Source organism: Euprymna scolopes, chromosome 1, assembly GCF_053919585.1.
Source record: "Euprymna scolopes isolate OS-2025 chromosome 1, ASM5391958v1, whole genome shotgun sequence".
Classification (NCBI taxonomy): domain Eukaryota; kingdom Metazoa; phylum Mollusca; class Cephalopoda; order Sepiida; family Sepiolidae; genus Euprymna; species Euprymna scolopes.
Genome location: NC_136482.1, coordinates 78,400,831 through 78,422,681, shown reverse-complemented (window position 1 = coordinate 78,422,681; position 21,851 = coordinate 78,400,831). Strand labels below are relative to the sequence as shown.

The window sequence follows — 21,851 nt, the reverse complement described above, 5'->3', positions numbered from 1 at the left end:
CTAAAACGCATATTGCTTTTTTGTTTACTATCCAAACTATGTATAATGGTGAAGAGGTAAAATTGTCGCACACCCTGCCTGTATTTATATAGACCAATTTATGACAAGGAAATATTTGTGACTAATAAATTTTGTTTGCGCTGAAATCAGGGAAACCTGGCGTAGACTGGTAGCGTAATTTATTCTTCACTTTTATATAGGCATATCACAAGAATGAGTTGACAGACCAAGAGCTATTGGTTGACAACCATTGAGAAACTGTTTTCATTCAGGTACAAAGGGCGTAATAATATGTGATTTATTCAAGCTTCCTTGTCTTTCCATTAGGGTCATGGCGAAATCGGCAATGAAAATTAAATTAAGATATCTTTTGCTTTTTATTTCAATGTGATGGAAGGGCTATTTTTAATATGGAATTAATGATGGTGTACAAAGTTATAGATAGAAAATTCAAATTTAAGCATTCGGGTCGGGAAAACAACTAGGGGTTGTACTGTTCTTATCCCACACTCTGTATGTTTGCTATCGACTATGAGTTTATATTTTGTTATAAATAAATTCACATATCATTCGTGAAATCTGGAAAATGTATTCTCAGTACGTCTTAAATATCTATTAATTTACTTTGCAATTGCCTTAATCCGAACACAAATTTATACACATATTCAGAATGTATCAACGACGACTCGATTAAAAAATTGTAAAAAATTCAAAACATTAAAAATGTTTTAGTCAACTTAATATTAGCTTTTAAATAAATAACACGTAATTTATGACTGTTTGTATGTAATTTATTTATTGTAACAATTTAAATCATTTCAAAGTAAACATTCTCTTATTTATTACTGTAAAAATAAATATGCTCTAAACATAGCAATATTCGAGAATTGGATCATATTATCTTTAAATAATATACATAGAGACTAGAAATTATTTTAATCCAGTATTGCATTACATATAATCCAAGGCATATATTTTATATATAGTTATCATTTTGTAATAAGATAATGAAAACCAAGCCACAGACAGAGAATACTCACCAAAAGGATACCTTATACAAGGAAAGGCGTATTTCTCTAGTTAAGAAGGGATTTTTACAAAAGGAAAGTGTCACTGCAGACGTACAAGTAAACATAGGAAAATATAAAAGTTGATTAATAATAAGATTGTATGACAATATAAGTGATGAAATTGATCAAACAATCATTTGGCTAGAAACATCAATAGAGGAATAACAAACAAAGTATACCGCCATGGACATTATCTATATGAGATATATAGGGTATATACATGATAGAAAGTAACACCATATTTTTTGCTGTCGATGTTCGATGTTCCGTGCAAAGATTCGTTAAAGTTTAATTCAGAAAATCGTCAGAAAATATATAAAACACGGCACACAAAAATACGCATGAAAATTTGATGTTCTGGCGTAAACACTGCATTGCAAAAACAAATTTCAAATGATTGTTTTCCATGGAATTATCTTCAATGTAAATTCTAGACAACTGCTTTCTTCGACAATGTCTAAGTACACATACAAAAAAAAAGAAGTATATTTACGTTTTTAACATATTCTGCAAGAGGAGAACGAATAAATAAGAGGAAATGATGGTCGATGAGACAAAGTTGAAATTTTCTTTTATGTTGCAAGAATCAATAACTTCAATCCAACAACTGAAAACAGGAACCTAATTTATCATTTCCGTCTAGAAAAGGAGATTACTTTTTTTGAGATTATAAATCTTTAACAAAATAGCGCTCCGGGAAATGAAACATCAGGCATCTGTTTTTACATAGATTGTAACACACGCACACCCACACCCACAAATACACACACACAAACACACACACATGTATATATATATATATATATATGTATATATATATATATATATATATACTCTTCTACTGTATAATAAACACCAATATGGCCTTCAGATTAGTAAAATATCAATATTTCACTAAATATACGTCCCAAAAACATGAAAATTGTATCATGAACTAACTGTTTCAAGGTTAGTTAAATCGCAAAGTTTTATTCAAATCCAAGCGATATTCACCAATTTATGGCATTTTATCTATTATCAAAGGATTCATATTGTCGATCACTTCATCGCAGGTCTTTTAAAATGCCAAAAAAGGACGATTAATGGTTATCAAAAAGGAAAGGATTGTTGCTCGACTCGCAGAAGGATTTTTCATCTATGGAGCTGGAAAGGAATCTAAGAACTTTGGCTTCATTTGTGATCAATCGCAACGCCAAACCCTGAAAGGATAAGGGCACCAGGATAACCTTTCACATCGTGATATTCGGAAAATTCGTAGGGAAGTCAACCGAAACTCAAACAGCACCAGTGCTTCCATTTTTGAAAGAGCTGGAATCGCTCTATGATCCAGACAGGCCCAGTGTAATGTGTTGAATAAGATGGCAAGGAACATCAAAACTATTTCAAGGCCTCCAGTAAGCAAACAATATAGGGGAAAATGAATGGCTTGGGCACAGAATTACATGAAAATGGATTTCCAATGTGTCCTATTTACAGATGAGACCCGTGCTACTCTTGACGATCCGGATGGATGGGCCAAAGTTTGGAACTCGAGCGGAACTCCAACCTCTTACAGAGTTCATCACTAACAAGGAGATGGAGGCATCATGTTTTGGGCGGGAATCATTGGGGATAAGTTGGTTGGACTATTCCCATTTCCAGAGGGTGTAAAACTTACCAGCAATGCGTACACGGCCTTTTTGGATAAACATTTTTCACTATACCCAGAGGACCTCCATTATCACGTCACTTTCATATGATTTTTATGCATGGCAATGCATTATCCGTTCTGCTAGGGACACTGCAGCTTTCTTAGAATCTATGGGCTTCTTTGGAGAAACTTTCATGAGCTGGCTACCGTGTTCTCCGAATCTAAACCCCATTGGAATCCCTTGTCAATATTGAAAAGAGGTGTTTGGGAGGGAGGAGAGCAATTTACTTCAAAGGATGCCCTGTGTAGGAAAGTAGTTGATGTCGCTAGTACCATAACTCCTCTTCAGATCAAACAATTGACTTCTTCGGATCACAAAAGGTTGTTTCAAGTTATTTTTTAAAAATTGTGGCTATGGCGATAAATAATTAATTTATTTGAAACTTAGCACCTAGGATGTGCTTTTGTTTATTATTCTTTAATGGAAAAATATAATAACATTAAAGTTTGCATGGTTAGACATTGTATTATTGCCCTAATACAACATTTTAAGAGATCTGCAATAAAACGATGGACAGTGAAACTTCTTTGATAAAGGACAAAATGTAATAACTTTGCGAAGATCGGATAAATTTGAATAAAATTTTGGAAAATAACTAACCTTAAAACAGTCATTTGATTACACAATTTTTATTTTTTGTAAATTATATTTAGTGAAATATTGATATTTTACTAATCTGCAATAAAGCAATTGACGCAGTTTATATATTAAGTTATGAAAATATATATGGCAATTAAGCTACACAGATTATTCCCAGCTCTACCTATATATTGAGCACTGTTAAAGTAAATAGTGACAATATACGCATAAACTTATAACTTTGTATATTAACTTATGTGAGTAAATAAATCTCCAAACTAGCAAAAGTTATGACTACCTCTAGTGATGATTGCAAAACATGAAACACCACAGTGTGTAGGTATAACAAGAATTATATATATATATATATATATATATATATATATATATGTGTGTGTGTGTGTGTGTGTGTGAGGGAGTTACATATTTTATACGCATATGTATGTTTATTTTAAAAAAAACAATACGCACACTTCATTCTTTTGATAGTCCATAAATATCTTAGGTTGTCTGGTAAATAATGACAACTTCTTAGTAGGGTTCAGATAAGAATTAGACTTGTTAAATTGCTGTTATAAAAACCTAAGGTATATTTTATCTGTTTTGTGAAGAAAATATTCTCAAAGCTAAATCGATACTTTGAGATAGCTAACCATGACTAATGCGTATACTTCAAATCTTAAGTCGTACAGTCTAGGGTGGCAGTATTCCGGAGAAACGAAGTGTGTTCATGGATGGTCGATCCAATTTATAATGAACTGTTCGTTAAATTTTAATGGCATAAGCTTCGTTGAAATTTTAATATTTTACCTAACCTATGTAAATAATAACATTGTGTTTTGTTCTATTTTGAAAATTCTACACCGCATACACACACATACACACACAGACACACACACACACACACACACACACACACACATATATATATATATATATATATATATATATATATATATATATATATATATATATATACTAGCAGAACTCGTTACTCGAGGTTTCTCGGGGATATATAAAGAATGTTACGTGAAGATTATCCTTTTAAAATATTATTTCTGAATTTCTAAATATCTGTGTACAAGCGGTCCCCGCGGGAAATATGTCATAAGTCAGAAAACGTTCAGTAAGTGAATCCAACTGATTTCTATGAACTATAATTGTCTTGGGTATCATATGTGAGTTATGTAAAATAGTGACTGTGGATAAACTGCTAAAAAATTAATAGGGAGAACTATCATTTATGTAATAATTGAGAGCGGAAAATGAATCGTTTGTTAGGTATGCATTATTCAGAGTATATAACCTTAGAAAAATGAATGAAAGTTATCAATGGAAATAGTTTTGCTGTAACAAATGAAAAAGTAAAATTGTTTCCTAGTTTACAAAAGTATTATATTTTAAAAATTACTTTTTGGAAGTACTATGGAAAAATGTAATTTGTACAGAAGTAAACATTTAGATGACGGAAAGAAAAACTTTTTATCATGTTTAATTGCTTTACAATTATCATAAATAAATTGTAATAAATTGTTAGATAATGTTGTCTCCGATTATCTCATATTATTAGGAATAGTAGAGGATAATATTTAGAATGTATTCTGGAATAGCAGATCTGATCATTGTTGTTGAAACAAAGGATCAATAAGTAGGTTGGCTATTTATGTCTGGCAGTTGTTTATTGTTCGTTCCAGTCGAATCCATATTCAGTAAATAAGTACATATAAAGATGAAATAGCATAATGGTAACTAGGATTTTTACTGGAATGTTATTTTGGAATGGAGCAAGAACTTTGATATTTGTATAAAAAATACTTTGGATAGACAATATTTGATGTTGTACGTTCTGGTGCTAATTTATATAGAGTATTGGAACATCCTACATAAAACTGATTAAAGCAAGGTGAAGTAAAGGGTTGTCCTTGGAACTTTTTTTATTGTCACAATAAATCGACCTTAATTATTCAGCAAAAATTATTAGATCCACTACACTTTCTCAGAAACGACTTTTATCACTTCTACTACTATCAGATTGTGAGATTCATAATTACCTAACAGATACTATTCATTAGTGATTATTGTAAAGCAGCCCACAATGTTTAAACCATTGCAATAATCAAAATTTTTACATCTGCTAATATTACATTTTCTTATTACTTTATGCAAGCAAAATTAAAAATATCCCCAAATCACCTAAACTTCAATCACCTAAACTTTAATCACCTAAATGAAATAACACTTTTTCTGATAACGCTAGTTCTTGCCAGATATTCATATTTTCATTTGTTTCCGTAAAAAATATTCCCTAAATAACATTCATTTATGTTCCCTACATTACATTCACTGAGTAAGATACACCTATAAAACTATTCATCTGTTATCACTCTAAATTATTTCATAAATTACATGTGTTAAAATTTTCAGCAGTTCATCCACAGTCACCATTTTACATCACTCACCGATGATGAAGCCCGAGATTATCATAGTTTATTTTGTGGAAGGAGGATCGCCTTACTGAACCTTTTTGCTTTTGTGACATATTTCCAGCGTACAACGCTTGTACTCGGGTACTTAGCCATTCATTAAGAATATTTAAAAAGATATTTTTTTTTATTGAACATTTTTTATATATCCTCAGGCAACACGGAGAAACGGGATCCGTTAGGTGTATGATATTATTTTTTCATATACTGTTTTAATATTGATTTCTGTTAATATCCAGTGTTGTCACGCAACCATGCTCAACTGGTTTTATATGTGACTTTACGAATTCTCTTTTCATATTTTTCTATTTTTTATTATTAGAAGGGAAAGTAAAAGTAAAAAGTACTCAGGATATCCAATTTATTTGTGTTGCCAAATATATATCATTCTATATTAATCATGTTACTATGAACTGTGTCTCTCATTATAATAAAGCATTTTATCCAAATGTTAATTGTTATGAAAATCAAACAAAGATTATGATTTTGTAATCTCTATGAGAACCTATTGCACAGTTTAGTTAAATAACAATTAACCTCATTATACAACTATCATATGAACAGGATATTAGGTTTCTGAATTTTTGAGATGAGGATTGGTTATATGTATATATTGTGATATTTACAAATAGAAATAAAAAAAGTAGGTGTAAGACTAGAATTGTCCGCAAGGACCTGTGGCGCAGTGATTAGAGTACTGGGAAAAATTAATTGTAAAAGTGATATTCTCCTGAATATTGAAGGTTCAATCCTCAGTATGGGCAACCAAAATATACATTTGCGAATTACTTAGGACCTCTATCCAGTCAAGGCTGACGGAATAAGAACACACTACACCCGTGAAGTAAATAAAGGGTTCCGTTCGAAATTCCGTCCAAATTCCCAAGTTAGACAGAAACATTCCCGAGTTCGACAAGATACATCTGAAGAAGGCCGAAGGTTATAATCGACCGAAACGTTGTGAAAATTACACTCAAGATGAGAACAGTAGTCCGATGAATAATAATACACACACAGGATATTGTTTCAATATATTAAAAACATTCCTTATCATATAGATCTTCAGCCGTATGTTTTATATATGTATTGAACAGGCAACCAGTAGAAACATAATAGTATTGATTTCAAAATATACTTGTAACTGTTTTCCTTTAACTTAAATCTATTTTCACTATTGTGGAAACACAATGATTTTATTGTTGTTCTATTCCCCTAGCTCAATTGATAAGAGTGTATCGATTTAATAACCTGATGGTCAAATATGTTTTGTGTTTGGACTTTGTATTGGACAGCAGGTGTATTGCGAAATAGACGATGATCCTAAGATCATAGCCGCTGGACAATTGGGGATGGTTTTTCAATTTGTCACTCTCTCTCTGAGTTACGTACACGTGATCAGAAAAATACATAAATACATAATGAAATATGTGCAGCTGCAGTTGAAGCTCGGCAGTTTAGTAATTACACAAATTGGGGGCGCGTACAATACACTGCTGCCAGTTTGGATTGTATTGTCCTCCCTCACAAACATCTCCCCTCCTCTCTTTCTCTCTGTCTCTCTCTAATATAATTAAGCATCAGACGACACACTATCCATTTCTTTTAGTACATTTTCTATTGATAGTATGATTTCTGATACTAGACTTCATATTTGCTGCGTTCTATACATGGCGGAATATGTATCCTTCCTTTATGCCTAGGAAAAATTGGATTTCCTCTCATTAAATTTATACGTTTTATTAAACTCTGGGCTCGGTGAGAGAAAAGTAAATAAAGAGTTTTTTTTTAATACATGGCTTTTAGTTAGAAGCAGACATTAATAACGTTTCTGATACGACACTTTAATGTTTTATCATCAGTCATTTTTAAGAAAAAAACTCACTATACTGAGACAACTTTTATTTTTAACGCAATCTAGAGTTTATTTTTTCTGAGCTCAACATACATACGGTAAAATCCATATTCCCAGACTCTCTGTAACGAGGAAAAACAGTAAAACTTTACACGAGTAGACTCTAAATGATTAACTATCATGGGGAGATAAAAAAATTCCACATCACTTTTATTATTTAATTCGAAGATAAAAAAAACAAAATATACTTATCCGAATAAACATGTATGAATTACTTATTTCAATTTTAATAAAAATGGTATTGATTTTAAAAAATTATAAGCTTTAAGGCTCATAGAAGAAAGTACATTTAAAGTTTTTTGTTTACTTTGTTCCAATGATTATGGATCAAACTAATGCGTATCTGATACATTAACTTTTTTACATGAGACGTTTTGTTTAAAATATGTGATATACGTCAGATAAACTGAAACATGTATTTATTGATGTCTAATGTGTTATATTTTTCAAAAATCAAAACATAATTACATTCAATTTACTTTCTATATTTGATCGTCTTTCTTTTACGATCGGTAATTATTATTATTATTATTATTATTATTATTATTATTATTATTATTATTATTATTAATAATAATAATAATATTATTATTATTAATAATAATAATAATAATAATAATAATAATATGTCTATGAATATCATTATTATTACCATTATAATTTAAAGGAAGGGAAATTTATTATATTTCGTTATGCAATAAGTATATCTAAAGACGTATCTTAAAGTAGGCATTTTGTCTTTAGAAAAAAAAAACAGAAAGATGTTATAGTCCGTTGATTTGAATTAAGGTTTTATGCTAAATTTATGATTGAATATGATTAAATCGTTCCTCATTTGAAATGGGAGGAGAAATTATTGTCGCCATCTTTGTAAACAATAAGAATATGCCAGATCATTAAGATCGATAAAATTTTTCCATAATTTTCTAGTCATAAGATAGGCTAATAACATTGCGTTATCCTTCTTCATTAGCTAGAGTCTTTCTTAGCTTGTTTGGATGGTGACTACATTCTCCCGACCGAACTTTTATTTACATGGTTTGAGTAATTTATCTATCTATCTATCTATCTATCTATCTATCTATCTATCTATCTATCTATCTGATAAGATATATATATATATATACATATATATATATATATATATATATATATATATATATATATATATATATATATATATATATATATATATATAATCACCCTTTCTCGTCTCTTTTTCCTTGTATTTCTTGCCTTCTATTTCCCTGGGTGCGAAGATAGCTCGTTTAAAAACAATTTAAATATAAATATGGCGTCGATCTCCTTCACCTAACTGATTCCCTTTTTTGTCTAGAAGACTTTTTGGAAGAGCATATTTATATTTACAAGATAAAATAGCAAATAATTATAAATATATGTGGATGAATATATATAGAGAGAGAGGGAGAGAGAGAAGGGAGAAGGGGGAGAGAGAGAGAGAGAGAGAGGGTCACACTCCTACTGTAAACTCTTATTACTCATCAGTTTTTCTATCTATCTAACTAAACATATTAGTTGAATTAAAATTATCGCCCTTGAAAATAAGCATATTTCAGGAAAAATATAATTTCTTCTTGTATATTATATTATTTCATAATTTACTAATAATATCGACGATATAGATTTAGAGGGGAAATACCACAGTAAAGTTGCAAATGGATTACAGCAAATATTGATTAATTGACTGTTTAAAAATAACTTAGACAAATTATAGAGACATTCGAAAGCTGATTTCAAAATATCGGTTTAAAATACATATTACACATAAACATAGGGACTTGTGGCACATATAATATACGATTTAATAGATATTGAAATTAATCAAAAATAAAAGAAATAAATGAATTCATAGGTGAACAGGTTACGAGTAAGTCTTAAATCAAGAAAATAATTTTTAAATAAAATGCAAATAAATATGCTGGTTTAATGATGAAACGTCTATTTATTGAAACATATCAAAATGACAGATCAAGTCACTTATGGACAGAGCTCATCTTGGAAAAATTATTTGAGAATAAAACATGACAAACGGAAAACCATGTTATTTCAAGGATGCATATAAAAAGCATATAATATGGCAGGGAATACAAAGAAATGTTGACAAAAGAAAAAATAGATCTTTGGAGTGCAAATCTAATCAAAATGGAAATGATTCATAACAAATAAAGAAAAGTTTGAAGTAAACAAACAAACTTCAAATGATTAACATGTGTTATTTTATCATGTTTTGCTTTATATAGCTCTAATGTTTTCAAAGTGTGAATTGTTAAAACATTCCCATTTATTTTCATATCGGATTCGACAACAAAAAATAAATAAATAAAAAATAAACACACAAATACAAACCCACTCTTTCTCCCTCTCTCTCTCTCAGACCTACAGACCCACGCACACGTAGCTGTTTTTATTGAGTAAAAACTAAAGAATTTTTTTTCAAATTCCAATCTTCTGTATATAAAATTTCACGTCTCTAGATTAAAAATTGACAGAGCAGTTTTGTATAAACCGTTCCACAAAAAGACAGACAGACAAGGTCAAATATACGTATATACTATAAGACCACCCGACATTACCCGGTCGTCATATACGCTTCAATATGATACTTTAACTTATGTAAATTTCGTATTTATTATTGCGATTATCCAGCGCGACCAACTCGAAAAATACGCTCAAATATGATATTTAATTCATGCTGCTATTGTAATAATTACAACATATCTAATACTCAATTATTTATTATACTGTACCTAAGATATAATAGTAATTTCAAAAGTTTTAAAAGAATATGGCATGGGCGCCATCAGGAGATTCGAAACCAAAGCATTCAGCGCTCCAGCATTATTCGTTACCGTCTGTGACAACAGCAGGTGAATATCAAAATTCCACACATCGACCGGCATTAACGTATAAATGTATATTTTTGCATGCGTAGAAAAGCACTTGAAGTCGATTTACGCCTGCAACGTTCATTTCTCTTTTCAATTTCGGACGTCTGAGCATCTATGTTTATAAACTAAAAATAAAATCGAATTTTTTTCACAAATTTACAGCCCTTATCTATCTATCCTATAGCTGATAGGTCGAAACAATGTACGTCATATACGACATCTGCGATGACGTCTTATATGATCATATATTACACCATCTGTTATGACACCACATGACGTCAACGGCTATGACGTCATATATGACGTATTGTTGAACAGTACCATAAGCGATGACGTTATATATCACACTTTTGTGAAGAAACAGGAATACGGCTTTATTATATATATATATATATATATATATATATATATATATACTAATAAAAAATATCTGCGTACATGTTCTGCCGTTGTACGACTCATCATCTATATTCTTGTGTGATAAAGGGAAGAGCGATAGGGGACATTAAATAACAGAAACATGGAAAGAATTCGATAGATCAAACTGCTTAAGACACTATTGTCATCTTATCTGGTTTATTCTAATAATCATTATATTGTTACGTCGTCTTGTTAATTTATTTGTGCGGCCTATCACTTGAATGATAAAGGTAAAAGGTTATGGAAAAACTTCAATATACGCACATCTTAATCTATGAAGACCATAGATTATCTACTTTCTTTAACGTCTCATGTTTGGCATTTGACTTTTCATCTTTGACACTGACAACCATTCAACTAATTGGTGGCTATTTATAGAATTAAGTTTAAAGTCTGAAAAATGTATGGTAAAAATCATACCATTACGCATTTAGAAAATTTCTCAAGTCATTATCTCTATTATTAGTGCATCTAGTACTGTAACTACTGCTACTAATACTTGTTTCTCCATGTTTTTAAATTTGAATTAGATATTGTACAATTTTGCCAATGCTAGACATTTAAGCAAGTATTTAACAGCCTATAACTGAATGTTTTCCCACTCTAACGCTCTGTATTAAACTCAGTTTATTTGTGCCTATCTTGCACTGGTTTCATCAGTCCTTGTAAGCTAAACTTTGATGAAAAGAACAGGCATAGACTTCACAAGTTATATACCTTCGAGCCATTTTTCAGTTCACTTAATTGTCAGAGACCAGAGATCATTAAGGTTAATAGTTTATTTTTTTATGAGTTGTTCTGTGACAAAAAATGCTTTCTTGAGGATTTTCCCTATTTTTTAAACGAGAAATCCGATGTAAATAATACACATATTTTATTCAGTATAACTACTTCTAGGATAGAATCTCATCATACGGCACAATCATTTTCTGAAAGTTTTATTAATACATAAATGAGGAATTGCTTTTTGAAACTAATGCTAAAAGTGCAGTGGAAATGAACCACAGAGGCGGCAAACTATTCAAGTTAAGAATACAAAAATAGTATTTATACAATTTCGATCAGGTTTTACGTTTTTTAAATTTTTATTTTAACAAATATCCGATGAAGATTAAATAACAAACAATGTAAATAAGTTAGTTAAAGACGATTATAGCGATGTTAACATCCCAGTCGCATAAGATTATTGATTACAACTGTGTTTAACATGCTTGGAACTAGTTAAGTGAGAAATCGTGACTACCAGTTGTTTAAAGTAAGATCTCGACAAAGCCTTTGAAACTAGGGTTTGAGATGCCCCTCTATATTAGTTCACTCATTTAAATCGTTATGGCTATAAAAAGACCAACAACCTGAGAACGTTTTAATCCATAAAAGTTTATCTAAACTGCAAAAATATCAAATTTACGTAAACCGACACACACAAATATTATAACAACATTTAATGTCTGCATTGAAACAAAATATTCTTATTCGTGAACGTTAAAATATAAAATGGTAATACAAAACTAAAGAGTATTTCATTTTAGGATCAGAGCTGGAAAAATGATGAATGCAAAATGATATAATATTTGAAATGGTTTTCAGTTTTATGTAGAAGTATTTCATCATTACTTTGAAAGTAAAAAAATGAAATTAAGGTCGTTATTCGACCCGTTTCTGGTTAAGAACTAACAATATATTGTCATAAAGCCCATTCTGTATATTTAATATCAATTCTTGCCAGCGGATAAATTTTTATTCTAATTTCTTCTATCATGTATGTAAAGTATTAACACAAAGGTCCTTAATTATCCATGTTGTACGAAATTTGAGTTATCCACGATTCAGTTTGTCTCTCATTTCTGATGTTTCTCAATTCATTCTGAAGCAGTTTAATAACAGTGATGCCATATTTTGTCTTAATTAAAACTTAGAAAAAATTTAGAAAGAAATCCGATTTCAGTAATTTTGAATAAAAAGCGGACGCTTTTTTAATGGCTGATTGAAATTGTTTTTAAAGAAGTCAGTGAAGGCCGTTGACATATACATCGTTTATCCATGCGATTACTATACAAGAAAAAAAAACTAAGAAAAGATCAATGATCGTTAAAATAAGGAATGGCGATAATATATATATATATATATATATATATATATATATATATATATATATATATATGAAAATAAGTTATAGAGATGGAATATACCTCCCGTAACTGTCTGGTAGACTGAGGTAACACCATTTGTTTTTATTAAGATTGCATCCATCGTTCCTTTGTTTGCAATTGACGTTTCCATCTATGTCACAAGTCAGAATCTGAACCGGTTTCTTTGCTTGCTCTTTTTTCGGGAAACCTGACGTCATCCTGGATTTTTTCTAACTTCGGTTCCCAAACCTGCACATTTCGACGTCACTGACGCCATTATTCAACACATTTTCCTATGTTGTCTAATGTCGCTCGTGGCTGGAAACATGCTTCTTTTCAGTCAGGTCGAATCCAGAAAATCTGAAATATGGGACGTCCACTTATTTAATAATTGTCAGATATTAAAATAATGCATATGTACAATAGTAAATAGCATTTTTTCCTAACATATTCATGATATCTTTCAATGCTCGTTTGCGGCAAGTATAACATTGAATTCCACGCAATGTTTTGATTAAATATAGTAAGAATGCCTTAGGTTGCCCGGCATCGAAGGATGATAAACGGATGTTCTACACCATATGTTTATTGTCATCGGAATCAGTAAAATTGCCTATTTTAATCAACTCGATTGATGCCTTCTCTGAGCGAGGACCCACTGCAATATACCGAAAGGAAGCATGCATTCCAGCGGTTACTTTGTCAATAATAAGAGACATCTGCTATTAATATTATCAAATTATTTTCATATAATAGCGTGGCTAAAAGTTTAAAAATTCAAATTTCTAATACTAATTATGTTGTAAACAGAAACATTCATTTCAAAAACGTTTCTACCGTATCAAAGCAACTACTGTTGATTTTATAATAAAAATATTGTAATATAATGGCTTGATTTAAATTTCCAAATGCAAACGACAAGTATCATTATCCTATTGTGTTCTAAACAGAAGTATTAATTTCGAACGCGCCCCTGTCTTATCAAAGAACATGTTATATGTCGGTCATTTTTGTTTGCGTCGTGATTAAATTTGTAAAATGCCCTTGTGATATTAGACTTTATGAGGTTTAACCTTGTTTAAAACTGAAATGTCCCTTCGTTAATCGGCTTTTTCGATTCAGAGACATTCAGATACAAACCCTATATAAATCACACCTAGACGCATTATGCGAAATTTCATAAAAATAGGAATCTATAGAGAACGGACTCACTCACACAGCAGGCAAAGTACCTTTTTATATAAATAAAGATAATTATTCTAACAAATATCACACATACAAAACTCTTAGCAGTGTTAAACAGAAAATAGTGTTAAAGCATGAAGTTTTAGACTAAAAAAATCCTTAAAATGTAAACGCGACACTATCATAGCTGGATACGAAATATTTTAACTTCATTATTAATTTGCTTCTATTGGCGATATTATTATAGATATTATGAAATATCGCCTATTTGCGGCATTTTATCCCCAATTCGGCCAATATTTTGCACTCATTATAAAATCTTCGTGCTGATTGTTGCAATCAATTAATGAACTAATTCTGATAGAATAAAACGGACGAAAAATATGTGACTTTTCAGATAAAGCATCACTCATTGGAAAACACACAAATAAAAATGATGTTTAATTGGTTCCTCAGTTCTTATTCGTGTGTTTTCTGGCGAATAGTACGCGTTTGTTCGATGTAAATAGCTTCAAAATGTTTTTATTATGCTGCCGTATTTTGTAGACGTAAATAGATAGAATATTATACAAAAATATTCTCTTTGCCTTATAGATATGACGTTGATAGCTACTACAACATCGAACCAGAACATACCTGGATATAATCAAATCGCATGAATTAGCAGATTCTATTATCGGCATTGAATTTTCATATAGTTTTCTAGTCAGAATTATTTCTAGAAAGACATCGGATACTTATGGAAAGGACGTGAAAGTTTGTCCACATCCTAAATGAAAACGATTCCATGGGTTGCAGCATGTTCTGTTACGAGAAATCTTAAGGTGTATGATTTCTTTTTCATCATTGAACCCTCGCTGTTATCTCCATCTTTGTCCACTTTTCTCTCTTCCTTGTTGTAACATTAACTGTATCCACTTATCGTTTTCGCGGTTTAAATTCATCTTTTTCTTTTGTAGTTTTCTTTTCTTTGCATTTTTTCCCCTTTCTACTAGTCTATATTTATCGGATTTTCTTTTCAAGGCAGACTAATTCTTTTCAGGCAGACTAATTTTCTGTTTTCTGTAATTATTTCAATTGATTTCAATGAAACCAATCTTGATCTTTCTTTTTTCCCTCTATCATTCATTTTCCCTTTCGCTGAGTTACGTTATCATATTTTTCTAAATTCTCATTATAAGATTTACGCTCTGATTTTATCTAATTCACGACAATATTATTCCCATAGTTTATTAGCTTATCCACCTACAATAGTACTTTATATTTTTGTTTTTCTCTTTAGAAAGTGTTTATTTAACAAGTATTTTACATCCATCAGAAATGGACCAGAAACTAAATTCAACAAAATTTAACTTAATATGTACTTTATATTTCTAATACAGAAACAAATATCGTATGTTTATTTTTTACAAATTTGAAAGTGAGAATCTCCTACCATTTGGATATACTATTTCCGTAGACTGCTACATTAAATAATAACCTATCAATTTTACGATTTTATAGATAATCGAATGTGTTCAAATGACTAATGGGAAATATACCTGCTGTATATAAACAAAAAAAAAACGTGTATAATTATGAGAATATTACGTGAATTTCATTACGCGTTCACTAGCGCGTGATTCATAATTGCAAAGGTTTTTATGTTTATTTTGAATTGTTCTGCCGGAAATTTTGTTTTTGTATTTCATATTCATATTGATGCATCTCGCTTAAAATATTCTCAATTTCAATTATGTGTGTTTTCATCGTTTTTCCATATTTTCTCCACCCTCCTCGTTCTCTCTATCTCACTCTGTCTATCTCTCACTGGGATTTCCTCTAGATTTTATCTAGTTCTTCCTACCAGGAGATTACACTCAGCTTCGACTGTATTATTGATGCACATACATTATAGTTACATGTCCTTCTCTTCTCTTTTATTTTTTCGCTCACGGTGATTTCTTTTAAATTCTTGTTTGATATATATTTATTTCCTACTTGTCAGAGATATTTTAATATGAAAAATATGATATACATATATTTATATGCCCGTACATCCACCTATATATATATATATATATATATATATATATATATATACATATCTTTATATATATATATATATATCTTTATATATATATATATCTTTATATATATATCTTTATATATATCTTTATATATATCTTTATATATATATATCTTTATATATATATCTTTATATATATATCTTTATATATATATATCTTTATATATATACATCTTTATATATATATATATCTTTATATATATATATCTTTATATATATATATCTTTATATCTATATATATATATCTTTATATATATACATATATCTTTATATAAATATATATCTTTATATATATATCTTTATATATATATATCTTTATATATGTATATATCTTTATATATATATATATATATCTTTATATATATCTTTATATATATCGTTATATATATATCTTTATATATATATATCTTTATATATGTCTTTATATATCTATATCTTTATATATCTATATCTTTATATATATATATCTTTATTTATATATCTTTATATATATATATCTTTATATATATATATATCTTTGCATATATATATATATCTTTATATATATGTATATCTTTATATATATGTATCTTTACATATATCTTTATATATATCTTTATATATATCTTTGTATATATATATATCTTTATATATATCTTCGTATATATATATTTATATATATATATATCTTTACATATACATATATCTTTATATATATACATCTCTTTATATATATATATATCTTTATATATACCTCTTTATATATATCTTTATATATATATATATCTTTATATATACATATCTTTATATATATATATATATATATATATATATCTTTATATATATACTAGCAGGGGTGCCCGGCGTTGCTCGGGTGTTTGGAGGTGTATGCTGTGCAAAAAAAGCCAAAAAACAAAAAAATGGTTAATTTTTTAAAACTTTGACCCTTATTATGATCCCTTAAAATTTATTGTTTCGGGCTCAAATTACTTTATTAAGTTAGATCCATCTTCAAGGAACCTAAATCTAAAATTTCAAGTGTCTAGACCCAAAACTATCGGAGGAGTTTGGTAGAGTTCTTAAAGGTCAAATCGTTGAAATTTGACCCCTTAACAGCCAAATTTCTGGCTGACACGCGTCACATCGATTTTCCCAAATCTCAGTACCCGGTATTTCAAATCTCGAGTCTATAGACTAAAAATTGACAGAGTTATTGCGTAGGGAAATGTACACAGACAGACAGACACACAGACACACAGACAGACAGACAGACACGTTCACTTTTATAGATATATAGATATATCTTTCTATATATATATTTATATATACATATCTTTATATATACATATCTTTATATATATATTTTTATATATATATCTTTATATAGTTATCTATATATATATCTTTATATTTTTATATATATCTTTATATATATATATATATATTTATGTAAATTTATATATATATATATCTTTATGTATATCTCTATATATGCTATTATATATATATCTTTATACATATATTTATATATATCTTTATATATATGCGCATATGTATTTATATATGTATGCATATATATGCATATATATATATATATATATATATATATATATATATATATATATATATATATATATATATATAAATCCAAGCTTGACATATTCAAAAGTAGAAACTAATGAATGCAACGAGGTTGTAAGTTAGTGCTCGATAACAAGAGCAAAAGTTTATTTATTATTTAGTCGAAGGTAAAAAGTTACATTAAGTCGCTACGAACAGCGATGTGTTTTAGTTAATGAGACTTCGCCAGGCGACCCTGAACCGTTCGACGCTAAAACAAATGAAAAAGTGAGCTCTTCAAAAAAAATATCCCTAATGTTAAAATTTTCGAGCTCTCTAAAAAAGGAGAAAAATTTAGAAGTCGCATTTACATCTTCTGGCAAAAATCGGCAAAAATTTATCATAACTTATATCAACAGTTCGATATATAGACAATAGGAATTTGAAATTATTAAAGAAGGACGTATTTCACTAGACAGTAGATTGTGTTAGTGGATGGCTGAGTTGATTTAAACTGAACATCTAGTTTGCTTAAGCGTGTCTTTTGATGAGATAATTTTTTCGTGTCGGAAAAAGGCTTGCCAGTATATTCACGGATCAACTAATTGTCGCGTATCAAAGAAATTTGAAGGTTGGAAGGGGGGAGAGGGTTTTAATAAAAAATGAAATAAAGAACAGTGATATAGAGAGACTAGTTAATAACTAACATGGCGAAAAGCAGGAGAACGATATAAAGTATAAATCGCTAAGCGTTCATAGACTCATATATACACATTGAGAAATATATCTCCATTTGTACAAAATTCACATGATACACATATATAATATATAAAATAGATACGTAGAATACATATACCTATAAATTCTGAATGAGTCTCTGAAATAAAAATCTATATTTATTTATGGTTATATAAATATGCATAGAGTGGTAGATACTTAGTATAGGTGAATCATGGATTGGAGCGAAAGGGTTAGCAAGTATAAGGATAGCAAAAAGATACGTGTCATTCAACTATATGAAGTGCCATGTTTTGCAATACATAAAAATTGAGACTATGCACTTGGCATGTTAGGTTATACATTATATATATGTATTCACGTAGATTCTAAATCTTCAGATTAAATTTAGGTTACTAAAGAGGTATTTCTTAATTGATAGATTTTTCATGTATTTTTTTCATTTAGAAGCTTATCAATTGCGAATTATTTAAGACCTACATCGAACCATTGCTGAGTGAATGAGTGCATGCTACCCCAATGAAGACTGTTAGTTGAGAATTATGAATTTGAAGATAAAAACATTAGCATTCCATTGTGTTAGCACTGATGCATTTCTAGGGAATTTGGGTGACAATAAGTTTTTCAGGATTTGAGTACTCGTATCCTATCTCTCAGAATCGCCAAAGCCTTTATTTGTGTTTCGCGTATTTTGGTACGGAAGGTTGTATTTTAAAATAATCTTAAGTATTTTACGTTCGCTATCAGATGTAGCATATATACATTTCGATAGGTTTACTAGCTGATACGTGTATCTTAATTGGGTGTCGTTATTTAGTGCAATCAAGTCATGTTGGCTTTCATTTTGATCTAGCAGATTTTTAAATTTCTATTTCGAGGTCCTTATAATCAGCTAGTTTTAAAAATGGTTAGATTTAGTTGTCATATCCAGGCGTTCAGTCAACCACTATAAAATATTTATATGTTATATGTCCGTGACAGGATTATGGTTATTTTTCCATAAAATAGAAATCTTTTATAGACTAGACTTATGTATGACTAACAGATTTCGTTCGATCGGAAAATAAGTAATAAATGCATTTAAAGTTCTCTCTACAATGCTTACATTTTGAATCACTGGGAAGTTGTAAAAATGTTTACCTGATAGTTATACTCATAGATGTCCCTGTGAAACAAGGATGAAAACTTACCTTAAGGTTTACCCTGAGTTGTACAAAGAATGATGAGTTCCCGATTCATTCTAATCAATGTTCTGTACGGGCTGTATATTATTCAAACGATTGTTTATCATTCAGCATTATTTTATTAACCTGATGCAGTTCTTGGTAAATGTGCACATAATCCTTATTTTCGTTGGGGATCTGTTTCGTAAGGTTCCACAATTTTGCGCAATCGTTTGTAGTTATTGACAATAAAATGGTATTTTATGTTTACCTTTTGTCGTCCTGCATGCTGTTGTTTAATGAACGTGTTGTGCTCCTATAGTTGTGATATTCCAAGATGACTCAGTTGGAATTAATATTATACTGTCATCATCAATAAATAGGTAAATAACACCAACAACGTGTTTTGTGCAATTCCAAAATAATGTTCCATATTTCGTTGACCTTTAGTAATACTATAAATATATAAATATTATGCTCGTCTTATAAAAGAGTCTCAGCTACTCACTTAAAAGATTGTTCAGATATACATTGCAAATAAAATATAACGAGTTTTGTATTTGTTAGATTTCGTAGATACAATATAAAACAATGCATATATTTCGATAATTTTTCTCTTTTTTCTCTTATTTTCAGACGTCCCAGGTTTCGATTTATCGAAGAATTTGGGAAGTCATGTCTCAAGATACCTCCGTATTTGTTTCAACGACCGCAGAGGCCGTTAGAAGAGTGCGCAAATCAAAAGGGACATATGCGTTTTTTCTGGAGTCAGTAATGAATGACTATTACAATCAAAGAAAGCCCTGCAATACGATGAAAGTGGGCGAAAATCTAGATTCGAAAGGATATGGCGTGGCGACACCAATGAATTCAAAACTACGGTAAGTCATATCATAAATTACACTATCTTTTACAAATCGTTATTAAAATGGTTATGGTTCTTGTGGATGATAATAATTTCCGATCATCAAATATACGCTGTTTTATTATTATGAAGGTTGATTGTCTAGCTTTTACCTCATTGTGGGGAAAACAGTTCATTGCATAGGGATGAATGAAACTTCTTGAGACTCCATGTTATCAAGATCATGAATAAAAATTACATCTCTCTCTATATATATATATATATAAAACCCGCCCTTATCTAGTCTAAGAACTATCAGTTTCGGTCTACATACATAAAACTTGACGTATGAGGTATTCAGATCTGTAGAAAAAAATCAATTCGTTTTTTTTTTAGCCGGAAAATATAGTCAAAATGCCTTACACACGCACAAATATACATTTATACGTTAACTTCGTTAATTGGTCTAGTTTTATATGCATGCACCGTTAGCTCAGGTCGTAGCGAATATCGCTAGAGAGCAAAATCATACGCCATTTCAAATGTAATAGCGAGTTATGTAGATAATTTACCACGTACAATGTTTTTAATAAAACATTTGTTTAATGTTTTCGTTGTGTAAATTTGAATATTTATGTATCTATAACATTTCTATTTGTATTTTGCAAATCTTTTTATGTGTAGTTCTAAAATAACAGTTGTTAATTTTTGAATTACAAACAATTCTATTTGATTCGTGTGTTTGTGCCTATCATCAAATATTTCAAATATTATTATTCTCGAAATATGTATTAGAATCATTGGATCATCAAATATTTATTGAGTTTAAAAAGTTTACTACACAACCAAATATCACATAAACTTACAACCCATTCAGAATGACATAAACTGATCCGATGATCAGCAAGTCGTCACTTATGGGATTAAAAGGAAAAAATATTTAATATTTAGTATCGAAATTGACGGCCAATAATATATATATATATATATATATATATATATATACATATATATATATATATATATTTAAAGAGAAAGAGAGATACATGTATCAAATTTATGGAGTAGAATCTTTGCTTTGATTAATATTAACTTTCTCATAACACACACACACTCACACA

At 29.6% G+C, this 21,851-nt stretch overlaps 1 protein-coding gene across 2 annotated transcripts in view; it reads left to right on the top strand.

Annotated features, from left to right (window-relative positions):
- LOC145242245 (glutamate receptor 2-like) overlaps nucleotides 1-21,851 on the top strand; it is an 815,605-nt gene that overhangs the window by 411,999 nt on the left and 381,755 nt on the right. For both annotated transcript variants that reach the window (XM_080105285.1, XM_080105346.1), the window contains exon 14: nucleotides 20,523-20,767. In XM_080105285.1, the coding sequence (XP_079961411.1) occupies nucleotides 20,523-20,767 (245 nt within the window). The remainder of the gene's footprint in view (nucleotides 1-20,522; nucleotides 20,768-21,851) is intronic.